Source organism: Lissotriton vulgaris, chromosome 11 (genome assembly GCF_964263255.1).
Source record: "Lissotriton vulgaris chromosome 11, aLisVul1.2, whole genome shotgun sequence".
In the NCBI taxonomy this organism is placed as follows: domain Eukaryota; kingdom Metazoa; phylum Chordata; class Amphibia; order Caudata; family Salamandridae; genus Lissotriton; species Lissotriton vulgaris.
In genome coordinates, this window is record NC_141699.1 from 1,093,429,575 (window position 1) to 1,093,447,349 (window position 17,775).

At 54.1% G+C, this 17,775-nt stretch overlaps 1 protein-coding gene across 2 annotated transcripts in view; it reads right to left on the reverse strand.

The window, feature by feature from the left end:
• The window catches only part of PCYT1A (phosphate cytidylyltransferase 1A, choline), a 170,537-nt gene that overhangs the window by 38,056 nt on the left and 114,706 nt on the right, over positions 1-17,775 (reverse strand). For both annotated transcript variants that reach the window (XM_086944610.1, XM_086944611.1), the window contains 2 exons: positions 1,553-1,652; positions 99-215 (listed from right to left, as the gene is read on the reverse strand). In XM_086944610.1, the coding sequence (XP_086800736.1) occupies positions 99-215; positions 1,553-1,652 (217 nt within the window). The remainder of the gene's footprint in view (positions 1-98; positions 216-1,552; positions 1,653-17,775) is intronic.

Here is a 17,775-nt window from a genome sequence, read left to right on the forward strand (position 1 = left end):
GTAACACAAAATTCACTTAATTTTCTTTGTACACATCATGCAAGCCATTTGAGCATCAGAAAGAAAATGAATAAACTCAGAACAAGAGTTCTTCCTACCTCCTACAATGAGGTAAGTATTTGGGAAGAGGCATTTTGCCTGCATTAACGCCCGAGCATGTCCAGAGTGGAACACATCGAAGATTCCATCGGCGTACACTCTCACCGGCCGGTCCACTAGGACAAAGAAGCACAAAGACGTCAGTGGAGAGCAGTCAATCCAAACGCAGCGTCTGAACTCATTTATAGGACATGCTAACACAAAAAACATGCATGATCGTCATAGAATGCGATTCCCCTTCTCAAACTGACTATTACATAGGTTTTGCTGTATATCACAGAAAGTATCAATAAATCAATCAATCAATCGAGCGTTTTTAGAGGGTCTCAAGGTGCTGGGGGGGGTTGGGTTGGGTGATGCGGCGGAGGTGGGGGGGCCTAGGGGGTGCGAGCTGCTCAGTTGGATATTCGAAGAGCCAGGCCTTGAGGTCCTTTCTGAACTGTTGCAGTGTCTGGCTTCGTCGGATGCGAGGGGGAAGTTCGTTCCAGGTCTTGGCTGCGAGGTAGGAGAAGGATCTGCCACCTGCTCTGTTCTGTGGATGTGAGGGACCGTGGTTAGGGCGAGGTTGGCAGGGCAGAGGTTTCTCTAGGGGCATGGAAGGTGAATAATTCTTTGAGGTATTGGGGACCTGTGTTATGGAGGGCTTTGCAGGCATGTGTGAGCAGTTTGAAGGTTATTCTTTCGACAGGGAGCCAGTGGATGTCGCTGAGGAGTTTGGTGATGTGGTCATGTTGTGGGATGTCTAAGATAAGTCTGGCTGCGGGTTCTGGACGGTCTGGAGTTTGCGGAGAAATTTGTTGTGGATTCTGGCATAGACAGCGTTTCCGTAGTCCAGTCTGCTGGTGATGAGTGCGAGGGAAATTGTCTTCCTTTAGTTAGGGGGGATCCATTTGATGTTCTTGCGAAGTATGCGGAGGGTGTTGAAGAACGTGGAGGATACGGCTTTGATCTGGTGGTACATGGTAAGGGAAGAGCGGAGTATGATGCAGAGGTTACGTGCATGGTCCATTGGGTTGGGTGGATTTCTGAGGGTGGGGGCCACCAGGTGTTGTCCCATGCGGAGTGGGTGGAGCAGAGGATGAGGACTTCTGTTTGCTCCGAGTTGAGCTTCAGGCAGCTTTTGCTCATCCAGGTTGCGACGTCTTTCATCCCATCTTGGAAATTGCACCTGGTGATGTTGGTTTCCTTGGTGAGGGAGAGGATGAGCTGGGCGTCAAGTATCAACTTTCACTTGGTCCTTCGCTTTTTCCCCCAACTACAATCCACCATTCTGCAATCCACTACAAGCACACACAATTTGCAGCAGCTGTCCTATGGCTGAAAACAGTTGGTTCCATTTTTCATAACTGTGCAGCATGCATAGAAGACCAGTCAGCACTAGGACAGAGGATCTCCTGTACTTAAAACAAACACCTAGAGAGAAAGCAAGGCTTCCGGTAGTAGTGGCGAGTACCTGGGGTTCCCATCTTTGCCTCCTCTAGCGTCAACCTTTTGTAGGGCTGGCTGTAGTCCTTCTCAAGCTCGTCCGAGAAGGGAGCTGGCTCACTCAGGCCCTGGGCAGAAAAGAACAAAAGGGGTTAATGGAAAGAACAAAAATTGAAAAACCCATGAGTGACTGGGCAGCAGGATCCAGGTATCTATTAAAATACTCCCACCCTGCTGCTCCCACCCCCCACAAATCTGCCCAACACTAGGCAGAGCCCAGTGTTCAGCTTCAGTAGGATTCGGGATATGGAAAGATTGTTTTATGGGTTACACACCTCTCAAGTCCAGGGTGCACACCTCAGTACTTTTGTTGCAACAGGAGGCAATGGTGGTGGCCTACAGGAACATCTGGTTGGTTCTCTAGCTCTTTAGTACAACTCTAGACCACTTAGGCCAAAACATCAGGTTTATATCAGTAAAATGTGGTTCGTGTGATGGTGGCACGGGGGTGCGCCATGGTGTTAAGATGGATCTCTCAGCACTTAGAAGATCGAAAGGCCACACACTTCACAGCTAAGCGCGAAGACACTCTACTACTAATGAGCAAAATCTAGGAGGGGTAATGTTTTAAAGAGGTTTATACGCTAATGAATTTAGGCAGAGTCTCCTGCTGGCTCTCTACTTTGGTATCCAACACATGTGATAATATACGGTGTAAGATACCCCAAACCGTGCGACATCAGGGTACTGCAAATCACTTGACCTCTATGGGATGTGCACTTGCAAGACCAGAGTGGAGAGTCACTATATATAAAGTAATGGAACCCAGAGGAGACCTTCAGTAAGCTCATTATGTAAATCTGGGGGGATTTTCTCTTATAATGCATGAGTCTTCAACGATTTGTACAGCTAAAAAGAAACATCACATGTAGAATATCCCAATTTTAAACATCACATATATTAGAACGAGTATGATTTGCTTTTATGATTTTTTTGAAACCAGGCACCTTCACAGAAAAGGTTCCAAGAAACGTGCCGTTAATGCGAACATAAGGGACATGCCTCTATACGAAGGTTTGTCCTTTCCATATATATTATAATTTCTTATTCCTCACCTATATTTGCAGTCTCAACATTGTGTCTTTCTCGCTAATGCTTCATGAAGCAACAAGATCTGAGGCCGTATCTAAACTCTTATGTGCTAGAAGTGGCAAAGTGGTAAACAGTGCTTATTAGTATGGTGAGGCTGGGGACTCACCTGGGTACAGCTAGGCTAAAATCCTGGTTGAAGAGGAGTGAAACCCCGAAACCGGTCCTAGGATGCTTGTTTCCAGTCCAGGGAGGACCTGGCTTGGCAGTTCGGGCTGGACTGTTCCCATGAGGCACAGGGTCAGACTGATTTGCATATGTGTCTGAACTGGGGTGATGGAGTGAGCTAAAGAATGATGATGGATTAAACCCAGATCAGTTGACTGGGGGGGGGGGGGGGGGGGGGGGCTCCAACGCTCCATTCATCATCCCCTTTGGTATCGCTTTGTTCAACCTACGTTGGCAGGGTATGCCCAGACGTGGGTCCATTGCTCATTTTGCCACTGGATTCAAGCTATCCTGGCTGATGACAGCTGATTAGCCAGAAACCGTTCCCAGGATGCTCGTTTCGGGTCCAGGGAGAACCTGGCTTGGCAGTTCAGGCTGGACTGTTCCCACGAGGCACAGGGTCAGACTGATTTGCATATGGCAATGTTGCATCTCAATATTCATCAAGCTAGTATTACTGGCAGGGTGCAGAATTTCATGCTCAAGAACATGTGTGGAACAGAGATTCAAATATATTTTACAAGAGATTTATAACAACTCCCCAACCCCCCCCCCCATTCCCCCCCCCCCCCACCCGCCCAGGTGGCTTTTGAGAACTGGTGGCCAGTGGTGCAGTTTTAGGACATTTCTTTCATTATCTTCTGTTCTTAGCACTTTTTCAAGTACACGATCCCTTCACGTGGCAGGACAGTCCAGCAGCAGACGAGACTCCGTCCCTGCTGTCCTGGGAGGATGCCTGGTGTGCAGGCTCCATGTACCAGAGAAAGCGGTCCCTGCACTCCCTGGTACTGCAAGGCAACGTTCCATCTTGGGACTCATAAAATATTCTTGATTTTGTTGCGATTTGGAATTATAGAAGTGTGAACTCCAAACTAACTCTGGACAGAAGTTTGCTGTAAAGCAACTGAGCACAGAAAGAAATCACTTCATGTCAGAATCTATAGTGCCCCCACAGAACAAACATTTACCCAAACTTGCAACAAACTCATTAACACTGGCAGCAGGAGAATACAACCTAGTGTCACTCTGAAAACACCCCTTCGCAGCGCCATATGAACTCATTTAAAGTTAGGCTTACCTAATGTGTACATATGTGTTACTGATGGCGTGGAGAGTATTTCAGGGGGAGTCTTCAGTAAGGGGAAGGAATCACGCAATGCAGCTCCTTGGCGAAACGCTACCTAGCAGGACAACAAAGTTATTCTGGAAATAATTGTAAGCGAGAGAAACTCACGCAGACACGCCGGGGCCTACGGAGGCAGGCACGCCGGGGCCTACGGAGGCAGGCACGCCGGGGCCTACGGAGGCAGACACGCCGGGGCCTACGGAGGCAGACACGCCGGGGCCTACGGAGGCAGACACGCCGGGGCCTACGGAGGCAGACACGCCGGGGCCTGAGGAGGCAGACACGCCGGGGCCTGAGGAGGCAGGCACGCCGGGGCCTGAGGAGGCAGGCACCCCGGGGCCTGAGGAGGCAGGCACCCCGGGGCCTGAGGAGGCAGGCACCCCGGGGCCTGAGGAGGCAGGCACCCCGGGGCCTGAGGAGGCAGGCACCCCGGGGCCTGAGGAGGCAGGCACCCCGGGGCCTGAGGAGGCAGGCACCCCGGGGCCTGAGGAGGCAGGCACCCCGGGGCCTGAGGAGGCAGGCACCCCGGGGCCTGAGGAGGCAGGCACTCCGGGGCCTGAGGAGGCAGGCACTCCGGGGCCTGAGGAGGGAGGCACTCCGGGGCCTGAGGAGGCAGGCCCTCCGGGGCCTGAGGAGGCAGGACCTCCGGGGCCTGAGGAGGCAGGCCCTCCGGGGCCTGAGGAGGCAGGCACTCCAGGGACTGAGGAGGGAGGCACTCCAGGGACTGAGGAGGGAGGCACTCCAGGGACTGAGGAGGGAGGCACTCCAGGGACTGAGGAGGGAGGCACTCCAGGGACTGAGGAGGGAGGCACTCCAGGGACTGAGGAGGGAGGCACTCCAGGGACTGAGGAGGGAGGCACTCCAGGGACTGAGGAGGGAGGCACTCCAGGGACTGAGGAGGGAGGCACTCCAGGGACTGAGGAGGGAGGCACTCCAGGGACTGAGGAGGCAGACACGCATGGGCCTAAGGAGGCAGACATGCAAGGGTCTACTTTGTTGCATCAGGCGGGCGGAGTGGGGACAAAATAGGCCAAACAATCCCAATCCCAAACTCATCAGAGATGGAGGACCGTCTCTTCTCATACTGAAGCAGCTACTCTCGGACAGCAAATACCTGCACTTAGTATCGTCCACTTCAACACGGATCTCCTGCTAACGTTACTTTCTTCTTGTACCCATCTCAAACCACTATCAAAGCCCTAATTTCTCCAATCCAATGATCCATGTCCCTCCGGAAGCCCAGTTCCCCCTCCCTCCCTACACTTCTAAAATATAGGCCATAGGGAGAGGATGAGGTGAGGACTCACCGTTGACACTGAAGTAGGTGAACCGCCACTTGGAGTTTGCAAGCTCCCTCTTTCTTCTCTACCATCTCTGCTATCACAGTTCCTCTCACCGTCAACCCACACTTCATTCTCTCTCCTCTTTTCTTCTGTTTAACATTATTACTACTAGTTTTCATTTCCTACCTATCTGTTAGTCAGACACACTGGTTTGGCTACCCAGGTTTCTTCCCCCTCTCCATTCTCAAGACTTCTTCCTCTTTTGCTCTATTGTGTGTACTCCTTTCCTTCCTTCTGGTTTGTCGTTTCTATTTCTCCTGCCCTTTTCATGGCTCTCAGTGCTTTTAAGTGACTTTACATTTGCTTAAAGAACTTTATTATTGATTTGTTTATTGTTAAAAGTATGCATCTAATTTCCACAGAGAACCAAACAACCATGTAGTAGAGCGGTTCTTAAACTGTGGGGGTCCGCGACGCATACTCAGGGAGTCCGCAACTGCTTCGAAAAATAAATAATATTAACAAATTAGTAAAGTATATATATAAGCAAAGAGGCAAAATGTAAAACCAACTTTTAAAAAGTTATGTAAACTTGTGGGAGCAATGCAAGTGCATCAAACAGAATATAGCATGGACAACGGGCGGCCTCAACTTAATTTAGAAAAGCTCCACTGTAAAAAAAAAGAAAAAGAAAACTACAATTTTGATTGTTAACATTTGTTTGCAAATGACATATTTCATCTTTTGTATATCAGTTTCATAAATGCACGTGCTTGTATTTTGTGCTTCATATTTTCAAAAACTAGCTTAGGCCATGGTCCCTGGGTTCTGCAAAGGACTAAGTGGGGGTCCTTAAATTCCAACAATGGTTCAGTTGGGGTCCCCGGATTCCAGTAATGATTGAATAGTGGTCCATGGAAGTCAAGCATCACTAATGTAGTAGAATAGAAATATATCATCAGTCATATCAAATGCCCTTCAAATGTTCATTAAACAGCAGATTTTACACGTGCATTACAATCCGCTTTTGCGTCCGACATGCCCCACAAAATCAGAAGATTGGTCTCCCTAACTGGATGAGAGGAAGGCTGCCGGGCGGTTACCATGCGCACAGGCAGCAGCAGGTACAGAGTTCCATGGCTTTCTGACCCAGGGCTACAGACACCTGGTGCCAGATAAAGGCAGTCCGCTCAGTGTCATACGGCTCTATACCCGTGCGCTCATGGCCAATGATGCTGATGGACAGTGGTCAGTCCAGAGCTGCATGGCTCTCTCGCGGGGTGTCGGGGCCAATGGTATCCTCTGCCCTAGTCGGCTCAGACCAGCCCAGCTGTCTGGGGGGCACGCAGGCTCATGATGCCTGCTGCTAACAGTCCGCTCAGAGATGCACGGCTCTCCTGGTGTGGGGTAGCGGGAGTCTGGACCTGTGGAGCCTACGAGCAGACCCACTACCTCTACGGCAATTCTGTTCCAAATGCATGCAACCTACAATGGGTTAAAGTTACCAGAGGCCTCCACTTTAATGTGAGGGGGGGGGGGTCGTCTCAATCATAAGGTTTTGTAATATGGTGTTGGCACAGGAACGTCCCCTGCACGGTATACACTTACCCTGATGACCCGAATGCCTATGAATCTGGTACCTGAACTTTTTACTGGCCCCACAATCTAGTGTATGCTGAGGCAGAGGCCTGTCCATGGTAAAGCCTGGGCCCAAGGCCTGCGCTCTGACCAGAGTGGTACAGCAAAGGAGCCCTATTTTGTCAACATTGGACTACTGTCTATGGCCTGGGTTGTTGACATGCATTGGTGATGGCAGAATAACAATTTTTGTGAATATTAATGAACTACCCATGTTCTGCATCAGAGGGGAGTGCAGCCTACCGGCCCCACCCATGTAAATTTCCATTTCCATGCAACACCCTGACCCTTGCACTGGCGTTCGGTGTGCGTGTTGCAAACATATATGCATGTGAAGGTGGAACTAGATGCTAAATTAGGTCACAGTATGAATGTGAGGGGCAGTGGGATCCATTCTGGATCAGCCTGGGCCAGGAGAGGGGTGGACACAGCTTCCCCTCATAGCAGAAGTGCATTGCCTGCCTTCCCGTGGCCGAAGAGCCAGACACTGAAGTGAAGAAAGACTGGTTTATTGTTACCCAACTCAATGATACTCATGTTATCGACCTCAGAAGGATGAAAGGCTGAGTGGGCCCGCCAGGATTTGAACCGGTTATCATGAGGTCAAACACAGGGCCCTACAGTGGATGCATTAGTTCACTGAGCCACCAGCCCCGACATACTGGAGTTTTAACAGCAGGGGCAGGCCCACGCCCAGGCCGCCATGCAGCCATCTTAGCAAAGATGGGTGCATCTATAAAAGACGGGGCGGCCTTAGGCATGTGCAAGCTGTGCACCTGCACAGGGCCACCAAACACCAGTGGCCACCACGCCAATATATATCCTTAATATAATAATCCTCGGAGGATGGATACATATTGGTTGGCGGCTCCTGGCAGAGATTTGGCAGCCTCCGGCACTGTTACACTTCCAAACACCCTGACCCCCCCCCCCCCCCCTCTTCACTGCCCTCCGCGCCTGCATTCCTCCTGATTCCTGATTGGCTTCAGACTCGCTATGTTGCGGGGGCCCCCTACCTACGCTCCCTGCCCAGGGCCACCATGAGCCTAGAACCGCACCTCTACATCACATAAAATGTGTGCCTAGGCCGGGGTCTTTTCTTTGAAAACTTGCAACTGGTAACCTACTTTTTTCACTATAACCAGGCCCAAAAGTCCCAGAATTCAAGAAACCCCGTGGTCTGGATGGGCTGGGGCCCTCGCCACCTCAGATGCACTCCAGTTAAAGTGGGAGGGTGGTTGGTGTGCCGTGGTATACACAGCACATGCCTGGCGCGCGCTGAACTTTGGTACTTTGTACACTAGACAGGCACAGAGCCGGGCTGGCCACGGTCACAGATGCAATGCGGCTGCGCTGTGACCAGCTGCGCTTCAGAGTCAAGTTCCACGTGTAAGAGGACACGGACACGCGCTTCTTTTATCAACACGGAGAGGAAGCAGGAAATGACTCCTCGCCCGGTGTGCAAACTAGATTTAGAGCGCAGATGGAAAGGGGGATCTTTATGAGTTATAGGGCGGTTTCCAGCACCCGCGGACTACAAGGGGCGTCTGTCCGATGCCTCCCGAGTCCGTGACGGGCCAGGCTGGCAGCACACACCTTCCAGGGTGGGGCTGTGACTGCCTCAGTGGAGTTGCAGCCCCAGAGGGCACGTCATGCAGGGATGAGCCGCTGCCGCCACCTAGTGGTATACAGGGGACGCTCTGTTGGATGGGAGGGCTGGTGGCACGCACCGTCCAGGGTGGGGCTCTGTCTGCCCTGCCTCAGCGGAGCTGCACGCACGCCCTGCAGGGCCTCCATGGCAGGGATGAGCCGCTGCCGCCACCTAGTGGTATACAAGGGACGGTGAGTTGAATGGGCAGGGCTGGTGGCACACACCCTGCAGGGTGGGGCTGTGACTGCCTCAGTGGAGCTGCAGCCCCAAAGGGCACGGCCCAGGGACTTGGCAGGGACGAGCCGCTGCCGCCACCTAGTGGTATACAAGGGACGAATGGGAGGGCTAGTGGCACACACCCAGCAGGGAGGGGCTCTGTCTGCCCTGCCTCAGCGGAGCTGCACGCACGTCCTGCAGGGCATCCTTGGCATGCATGAGCCGCTGCTGCCACCTTGTGGCCTTCTACATACACGGCAGTCGGAGACCCGACAGAGCAGGAACAGACAAGGCTGGAAAGGTGTTGAACCCCCTCCCTGGAGCAGGCGCGCCCAGGCCTGCCTGGTCCTTCCTGGGGTGCAATCGTTAACTCACGAGTTAACACGAAGTGGAGACGAACACTGTTTCAGCACAGTGAGAGCAAACAAACGCAGCAACAAACCGGGCCAAGTCCCGTGTTACAAACAAGATATGTGGACGTGGCCAGTGGCCTGAAGAAGACTGCTGTCAGGGGGCGGAGCACAGACACCCCTTCAAAACCCACATATGTGCCATGCCGCCACGGAGACACGTGCACTCACCGGGGTGCCACAGGGAGTCCCTGGTCAGGGTTTGTGGAGCAGGGAGTCCCTGGGCAGGGTTTGTGGGGGTTGTGGAGCAGGGAGTCCCTGGGCAGGGTTTGTGGAGCAGGGAGTCCCTGGGCAGGGTTTGTGGAGCAGGGAGTCCCTGGGCAGGGTTTGTGGAGCAGGGAGTTTATGGGCAGGGTTTGTGGAGCAGGGAGTCCCTGGGCAGGGTTTGTGGAGCAGGGAGTCCCTGGGCAGGGTTTGCGGAGCAGGGAGTCCCTGGGCAGGGGTTTGCGGAGCAGGGAGTCCCTCAGCAGGGTTTGTGGAGCAGGGAGTCCCTGGGCAGGGTTTGTGGGGGGTTTGTGGAGCAGGGAGTCCCTGGGCAGGGTTTGTGGAGCAGGGAGTCCCTGGGCAGGGTTTGTGGGGGGTTTGTGGAGCAGGGAGTCCCTGGGCAGGGTTTGTGGAGCAGGGAGTCCCTGGGCAGGGTTTGTGGAGCAGGGAGTCCCTGGGCAGGGTTTGTGGGGGGTTTGTGGAGCAGGGAGTCCCTGGGCAGGGTTTGTGGGGGGTTTGTGGAGCAGGGAGTCCCTGGGCAGGGTTTGTGGAGCAGGGAGTCCCTGGGCAGGGTTTGTGGGGGGTTTGTGGAGCAGGGAGTCCCTGGGCAGGGTTTGTGGAGCAGGGAGTCCCTGGGCAGGGTTTGTGGAGCAGGGAGTCCCTGGGCAGGGTTTGTGGAGCAGGGAGTCCCTGGGGCAGGGTTTGTGGGAGCAGGGAGTCCCTGGGCAGGGTTTGTGGAGCAGGGAGTTCATGGGCAGGGTTTGTGGAGCAGGGAGTCCCTGGGCAGGGTTTGTGGAGCAGGGAGTCGCTGGGCAGGGTTTGTGGAGCAGGGAGTCCCTGGGCAGGGTTTGCGGAGCAGGGAGTCCCTCAGCAGGGTTTGCGGAGCAGGGAGTCCCTCAGCAGGGTTTGTGGAGCAGGGAGTCCCTGGGCAGGGTTTGTGGGGGGTTTGTGGAGCAGGCAGTCCCTGGGCAGGGTTTGTGGAGCAGGGAGTCCCTGGGCAGGGTTTGTGGGGGTTTGTGGAGCAGGGAGTCCCTGGGCAGGGTTTGTGGGGGTTTGTGGAGCAGGGGTCCCTGGGCAGGGTTTGTGGGGGTTTGTGGAGCAGGGAGTCCCTGGGCAGGGTTTGTGGAGCAGGGAGTCCCTGGGCAGGGTTTGTGGGGGGGGGGGGGGGGGGTTGTGGAGCAGGGAGTCCCTGGGCAGGGTTTGTGGAGCAGGGAGTCACTGGGCAGGGTTTGTGGAGCAGGGAGTCCCTGGGCAGGGTTTGTGGAGCAGGGAGTCCCTGGGCAGGGTTTGTGGAGCAGGGAGTCCCTGGGCAGGGTTTGCGGAGCAGGGAGTCCCTCAGCAGGGTTTGCGGAGCAGGGAGTCCCTGGGCAGGGTTTGTGGGGGGGTTTGTGGAGCAGGGAGTCCCTGGGCAGGGTTTGTGGAGCAGGGAGTCCCAGGGCAGGGTTTGTGGAGCAGGGAGTCCTGGGCAGGGTTTGTGGAGCAGGGAGTCCCTGGGCAGGGTTTGTGGAGCAGGGAGTCCCTGGGCAGGGTTTGTGGAGCAGGGAGTCCCTCAGCAGGGTTTGCGGAGCAGGGAGTCCCTCAGCAGGGTTTGTGGAGCAGGGAGTCCCTGGGCAGGGTTTGTGGGGGGTTTGTGGAGCAGGGAGTCCCTGGGCAGGGTTTGTGGAGCAGAGAGTCCCTGGGCAGGGTTTGTGGAGCAGAGAGTCCCTGGGCAGGGTTTGTGGAGCAGGGAGTCCCTGGGCAGGGTTTGTGGAGCAGGGAGTCCCTGGGCAGGGTTTGTGGAGCAGAGAGTCCCTGGGCAGGGTTTGTGGAGCAGAGAGTCCCTGGGCAGGGTTTGTGGAGCAGAGAGTCCCTGGGCAGGGTTTGTGGAGCAGGGAGTCCCTGGGCAGGGTTTGTGGAGCAGGGAGTCCCTGGGCAGGGTTTGTGGAGCAGGGAGTCCCTGGGCAGGGTTTGTGGAGCAGGGAGTCCCTGGGCAGGGTTTGTGGAGCAGGGAGTCCCTCAGCAGGGTTTGCGGAGCAGGGAGTTCATGGGCAGGGTTTTGGGGGTTTGTGGAGCAGGGAGTCCCTGGGCAGGGTTTGTGGAGCAGGGAGTCCCTGGGCAGGGTTTGTGGAGCAGGGAGTCCCTGGGCAGGGTTTGTGGAGCAGGGAGTCCCTGGGCAGGGTTTGTGGAGCAGGGAGTCCTTGGGCAGGGTTTGTGGGGGGTTTGTGGAGCAGGGAGTCCCTGGGCAGGGTTTGTGGAGCAGGGAGTCCCTGGGCAGGGTTTGTGGAGCAGGGAGTCCCTGGGCAGGGTTTGTGGAGCAGGGAGTCCCTGGGCAGGGTTTGTGGAGCAGGGAGTCCCTGGGCAGGGTTTGTGGAGCAGGGAGTCCCTGGGCAGGGTTTGTGGAGCAGGGAGTCCCTCAGCAGGGTTTGCGGAGCAGGGAGTTCATGGGCAGGGTTTTGGGGGTTTGTGGAGCAGGGAGTCCCTGGGCAGGGTTTGTGGAGCAGGGAGTCCCTGGGCAGGGTTTGTGGAGCAGGGAGTCCCTGGGCAGGGTTTGTGGAGCAGGGAGTCCCTGGGCAGGGTTTGTGGAGCAGGGAGTCCTTGGGCAGGGTTTGTGGGGGGTTTGTGGAGCAGGGAGTCCCTGGGCAGGGTTTGTGGAGCAGGGAGTCCCTGGGCAGGGTTTGTGGAGCAGGGAGTCCCTGGGCAGGGTTTGTGGAGCAGGGAGTCCCTGGGCAGGGTTTGTGGAGCAGGAGTCCCTCAGCAGGGTTTGCGGAGCAGGGAGTTCATGGGCAGGGTTTTGGGGGTTTGTGGAGCAGGGAGTCCCTGGGCAGGGTTTGTGGAGCAGGGAGTCCCTGGGCAGGGTTTGTGGGGGGTTTGTGGAGCAGGGAGTCCCTGGGCAGGGTTTGTGGAGCAGGGAGTCCCTGGGCAGGGTTTGTGGAGCAGGGAGTCCCTGGGCAGGGTTTGTAGGGGTTTGTGGAGCAGGGGTCCCTGGGCAGGGTTTGTGGGGGTTTGTGGAGCAGGGAGTCCCTGGGCAGGGTTTGTGGAGCAGGGAGTCCCTGGGCAGGGTTTGGGGGGGGGGGGGTGTTGAGGGGGGGGGGGGGGGGGGGTTGTGGAGCAGGGAGTCCCTGGGCAGGGTTTGTGGAGCAGGGAGTCCCTGGGCAGGGTTTGTGGAGCAGGGAGTCCCTGGGCAGGGTTTGTGGAGCAGGGAGTCCCTCAGCAGGGTTTGCGGAGCAGGGAGTCCCTGGGCAGGGTTTGCGGAGCAGGGAGTCCCTGGGCAGGGTTTGTGGGGGGTTTGTGGAGCAGGGAGTCCCTGGGCAGGGTTTGTGGAGCAGGGAGTCCCTGGGCAGGGTTTGTGGAGCAGGGAGTCCCTGGGCAGGGTTTGTGGAGCAGGGAGTCCCTGGGCAGGGTTTGTGGAGCAGGGAGTCCCTGGGCAGGGTTTGTGGAGCAGGGAGTCCCTGGGCAGGGTTTGTGGGGGGTTTGTGGAGCAGGGAGTCCCTGGGCAGGGTTTGTGGAGCAGGGAGTCCCTCAGCAGGGTTTGCGGAGCAGGGAGTCCCTCAGCAGGGTTTGCGGAGCAGGGAGTCCCTCAGCAGGGTTTGTGGGGGGTTTGTGGAGCAGGGAGTCCCTGGGCAGGGTTTGTGGAGCAGAGAGTCCCTGGGCAGGGTTTGTGGAGCAGGGAGTCCCTGGGCAGGGTTTGCGGAGCAGGGAGTTCATGGGCAGGGTTTTGGGGGTTTGTGGAGCAGGGAGTCCCTGGGCAGGGTTTGTGGAGCAGGGAGTCCCTGGGCAGGGTTTGTGGGAGCAGGGAGTCCCTGGGCAGGGTTTGTGGGAGCAGGGAGTCCCTGGGCAGGGTTTGTGGAGCAGGGAGTCCCTGGGCAGGGTTTGTGGGGGGTTTGTGGAGCAGGGAGTCCCTGGGCAGGGTTTGCGGAGCAGGGAGTCCCTGGGCAGGGTTTGCGGAGCAGGGAGTCCCTGGGCAGGGTTTGTGGAGCAGAGAGTCCCTGGGCAGGGTTTGTGGAGCAGGGAGTCCCTGGGCAGGGTTTGTGGAGCAGGGAGTCCCTGGGCAGGGTTTGTGGAGCAGGGAGTCCCTGGGCAGGGTTTGCGGAGCAGGGAGTTCATGGGCAGGGTTTTGGGGGTTTGTGGAGCAGGGAGTCCCTGGGCAGGGTTTGTGGAGCAGGGAGTCCCTGGGCAGGGTTTGTGGGAGCAGGGAGTCCCTGGGCAGGGTTTGTGGGAGCAGGGAGTCCCTGGGCAGGGTTTGTGGAGCAGGGAGTCCCTGGGCAGGGTTTGTGGGGGGTTTGTGGAGCAGGGAGTCCCTGGGCAGGGTTTGCGGAGCAGGGAGTCCCTGGGCAGGGTTTGCGGAGCAGGGAGTCCCTGGGCAGGGTTTGTGGAGCAGGGAGTCCCTGGGCAGGGTTTGTGGAGCAGGGAGTCCCTGGGCAGGGTTTGTGGAGCAGGGAGTCCCTGGGCAGGGTTTGTGGAGCAGGGAGTCCCTGGGCAGGGTTTGTGGAGCAGGGAGTCCCTGGGCAGGGTTTGTGGAGCAGGAGTCCCTCAGCAGGGTTTGCGGAGCAGGGAGTTCATGGGCAGGGTTTTGGGGGTTTGTGGAGCAGGGAGTCCCTGGGCAGGGTTTGTGGAGCAGGGAGTCCCTGGGCAGGGTTTGTGGAGCAGGGAGTCCCTGGGCAGGGTTTGTGGAGCAGGGAGTCCCTGGGCAGGGTTTGTGGGGGGTTTGTGGAGCAGGGAGTCCCTGGGCAGGGTTTGTGGAGCAGGGAGTCCCTGGGCAGGGTTTGTGGGGGGTTTGTGGAGCAGGGAGTCCCTGGGCAGGGTTTGTGGAGCAGGGAGTCCCTGGGCAGGGTTTGTGGAGCAGGGAGTCCCTGGGCAGGGTTTGTGGAGCAGGGAGTCCCTGGGCAGGGTTTGTGGAGCAGGGAGTCCCTGGGCAGGGTTTGTGGGGGTTTGTGGAGCAGGGGTCCCTGGGCAGGGTTTGTGGAGCAGGGAGTCCCTGGGCAGGGTTTGTGGAGCAGGGAGTCCCTGGGCAGGGTTTGTGGGGGTTTGTGGAGCAAGGGGTCCCTGTCCACTCAACCAAGTAACCCGGCAGTCCTCACAGGACAAGACGCTGGCACAGGGGCCCTTCACAAACCACCCCGTCCGTCAGTAAGAGCGGCTACCCCCTCACTCCAAGGGTGTGCAGCTGGGGGGCTAGAGAAAGAGTCGCACCAGAAACCCACTGGGTGATCTTTAACTTATATTAACTAAAGACCTGCTCTATGGTCATCGTAGCCAGATCATGGAAAGTGTGTGTTGTTTCCGTCCTGCACGGGTACCAGAGGTGTGCCAGCATCCATCAGGACACATGACAGACAGTCAACAAACAGTTAACCCCATGGGGTCTCCTGCAGCTCCCAACCACATGCAATACAAGGCACAAACCAATATGAAACGGAACACAATTCCCTCGAACTGCAAAATCAGCACAAATATGCAACATCGCTTTCTATCACTGCGTTTACAGCACACAAACAAAGGTTTGTGTACACACAGGTATAGTTCTACAGTCGGTGGTCAGCAATAGGCAAAGATGGCGCTCTAAGGTCTATCACAAGTGCAAATCAGTTAAGGCAGGTAATCTGGCAAGACGCATAAGTTAGGGAAAAACCACCAGATCCCCACGTTGGTGGCCAGCAGACCCCTTATGCTATATATACAAATCCTCTGCCCACGTTCAAAGTAAATATATGAAGTTACATTAAATATCACAATGATGCTGGTCTTTGTATTTTCCGATGTCTTTAATTCAAGATCTTTAAGCCATCTTAAGATCTTGTAACAGCGACGTGTTTCGTCGATGTTACAGGGGATTACCCCACGACTTCTTCAGGGCTGACGTCAGTTTCAAGTAGTCTCTTAATTCCGGTGATAATTCCAACCAGGAAGGGGTTCCTATAAATACTGCTCCTGGAGAGGTAGACCAATTAGTCTTGTGTCCAGAGAGCTAAATATGCTTCCAAATATAAAGGAGTTTCTTTTAGAAGAACTGCCCCATCCCGCAGTATTAGGTAGAACCCTTCGGATCTCCAGGCCGTGGCGTGTTCGCCGTGCAAATCAGCAGTCTGCATTGTGATATTTGATGTAACTTCATGTATTTACTTTGAATGTGTGCAGAGGATTTGTATATACACACACAGGTATATTCAAATTAATTGTGACGTCATCCAAGATCCAGTATTACATGAACTCATAGATAAAACAAGTAAAACAATGCCATACAATCCTTATACATTGTAAAAAAACAAAAAAAATAATCCAGTAGACACAATATAAATATTTCAAAACACTGGTAAAAAAACTCCTAAAAATGTAAACATTTTAAAACATACTTGTTCATTCAGAGGGTGCACAGAAAGTTGAATCCAGTTTTGAAATGTTCGAAGTCCTGTTGCTCTCCTTTAGAGCCTTTCAGGACCTAAATACCTCGTCTCCAGATTTACTCATTACACCACCACCCGGACCCTGAGACCTTCTTAAACCTCCAACCTTTGGGTGCAAGACCAAAGGTGGCCAATCTATCGCTGCCTTGGGGATCAGGACCTGGAATCAGTTCCCCAGACCTCTGAGAATGACTCAGAATTGCTTTTTAGGAAACATTTAAAAACGTGGATCTTACAGCCTCGGATCCATTATTCCACTATTTTTTGTGGGGCTTCTCGCTCATGTTCAATCTTGCCGCTATGAACTCTGCGCTTCTCCGCTCAGCGCCAGGATGATCCGTGTGGAGTGATAGTTGCGCTCTACAAATGCAATATTCATTCATTCAGACATTTATTCATTCATTTGTTTCTGTATTAAAATTCACAATTAATGGATCTAAAAGTTGCATGCTGGCCTTCTTTAGTCCTGGCCACAATTCTAACACGGGGAACATATTCTGTGTTCCTACTTGTCAGATTACAGATCCTACTTAGCAGCAGTAGAGCTGTTCCTCCATATCCCTCTTTTACAACACGTCATACCACACTCGAACATCACACAGAACACACAACGGAAAGCTCCTGTGAGACAGCCAAGCCAACCTGCTGCCATGAAGACGCATATACAAATGGTGAAGCATTTCCAGTGTCACCGCCTTCACACCCATCGCTCAATGATAGGGGAGGATGTAGCCTTACCGCTAGAGCCGTCGACCTCGAAGCTGGGGAACCTGGTTCGACTCTCGGCAACAATGCTCAACATCTTGCGATTCTGGGCAAATCACTTAATCTCACCATGCCTAACAAAAATGAATGTGTCCTTCTGCAACAAAACTGGTGCTCATGTAAAGTGCTCTGATACCCAATATCTTTGGGTCTAGTTTGTGCTATATAAAACTCTACAAAAAAAAAAAAATTATACACAACCGCACAACTGAGGGAAGCACCAGGACACAATGGCTATACCACAATGTCACAAGCTGGATCAGAGCCTGGTCGGTAATGACGCCTTCAGCTTCACTCACATAGATGGACATATCAAAACATGTCCTTACTTATTAGATGATGTGAATCTTTGTATTGTGAACTAACATCACACAGAGATGACACTTTGAGTACGATTTGTGACAAACCTGGGGTCCACAAAGCCTCCTCAGGGAGTTCGCAACTACTTGAAATGAAATAATAACAGATTAATAAAGTGAATATAAATAAAGAAGCTAAATGTACAATTGAGGCAGGTTAAATGGGATAAAATCATTGGAAACCAACAAACAGTCTTATCGATTAGGGCAAATGTTATAACACACTTAAAGAGCTGCAAACTGCCCATACCAGGTACAACTAAATAAAATAACTGGGGCACATGATAATCTATTTCACAAAATAAAGACATACTTCTCTAAGGCCTCTTAGATAGCCTAGCAAATTGACGGTGAACCATGTTATTTGGTACAACAGGGACTGCAAACAAGAATACAAGTCCCTAGCGGCCGCAATTAAATCAAAAGATTTGGCTACAATTAAACCAACAAGGAAGTTGTATAAAGCCACAAAGCTGGGAGCCACAAAAGACTGGGATGAACAGAGATGGTAAGATATCCATCGGGCCAGTACAGGGAAAAAACACCAAACTTTTTGACAGCTGCTAAAATGGGGTAGAGGAGGGCAAGTACCATCCCCCCAAAATCCTGCGGCCCAAGAAAAAATGGGTTGCACATTTTTCAACACAATTTGCAGCAGAAGAAGAGGGGGAATTCAAGAGCCTTTACAAAGCCGCGTTGGGGACAGTAACGGGAGGTAGAGCCCGGGGCCTAGATAGTATTCCGGCAGACCTATTTTTGTACGAAGGGGATATCTGGCAAAGGTATACACAGTTGCTAGCCAACGCACTAGTCAGTGGACCTCCCAATACCGAAAGCTAGCGAGGTGCAGAGATTGTACCAATCTATAAAAAAGGTAGAAACAAAATTCCCTATGCACACAC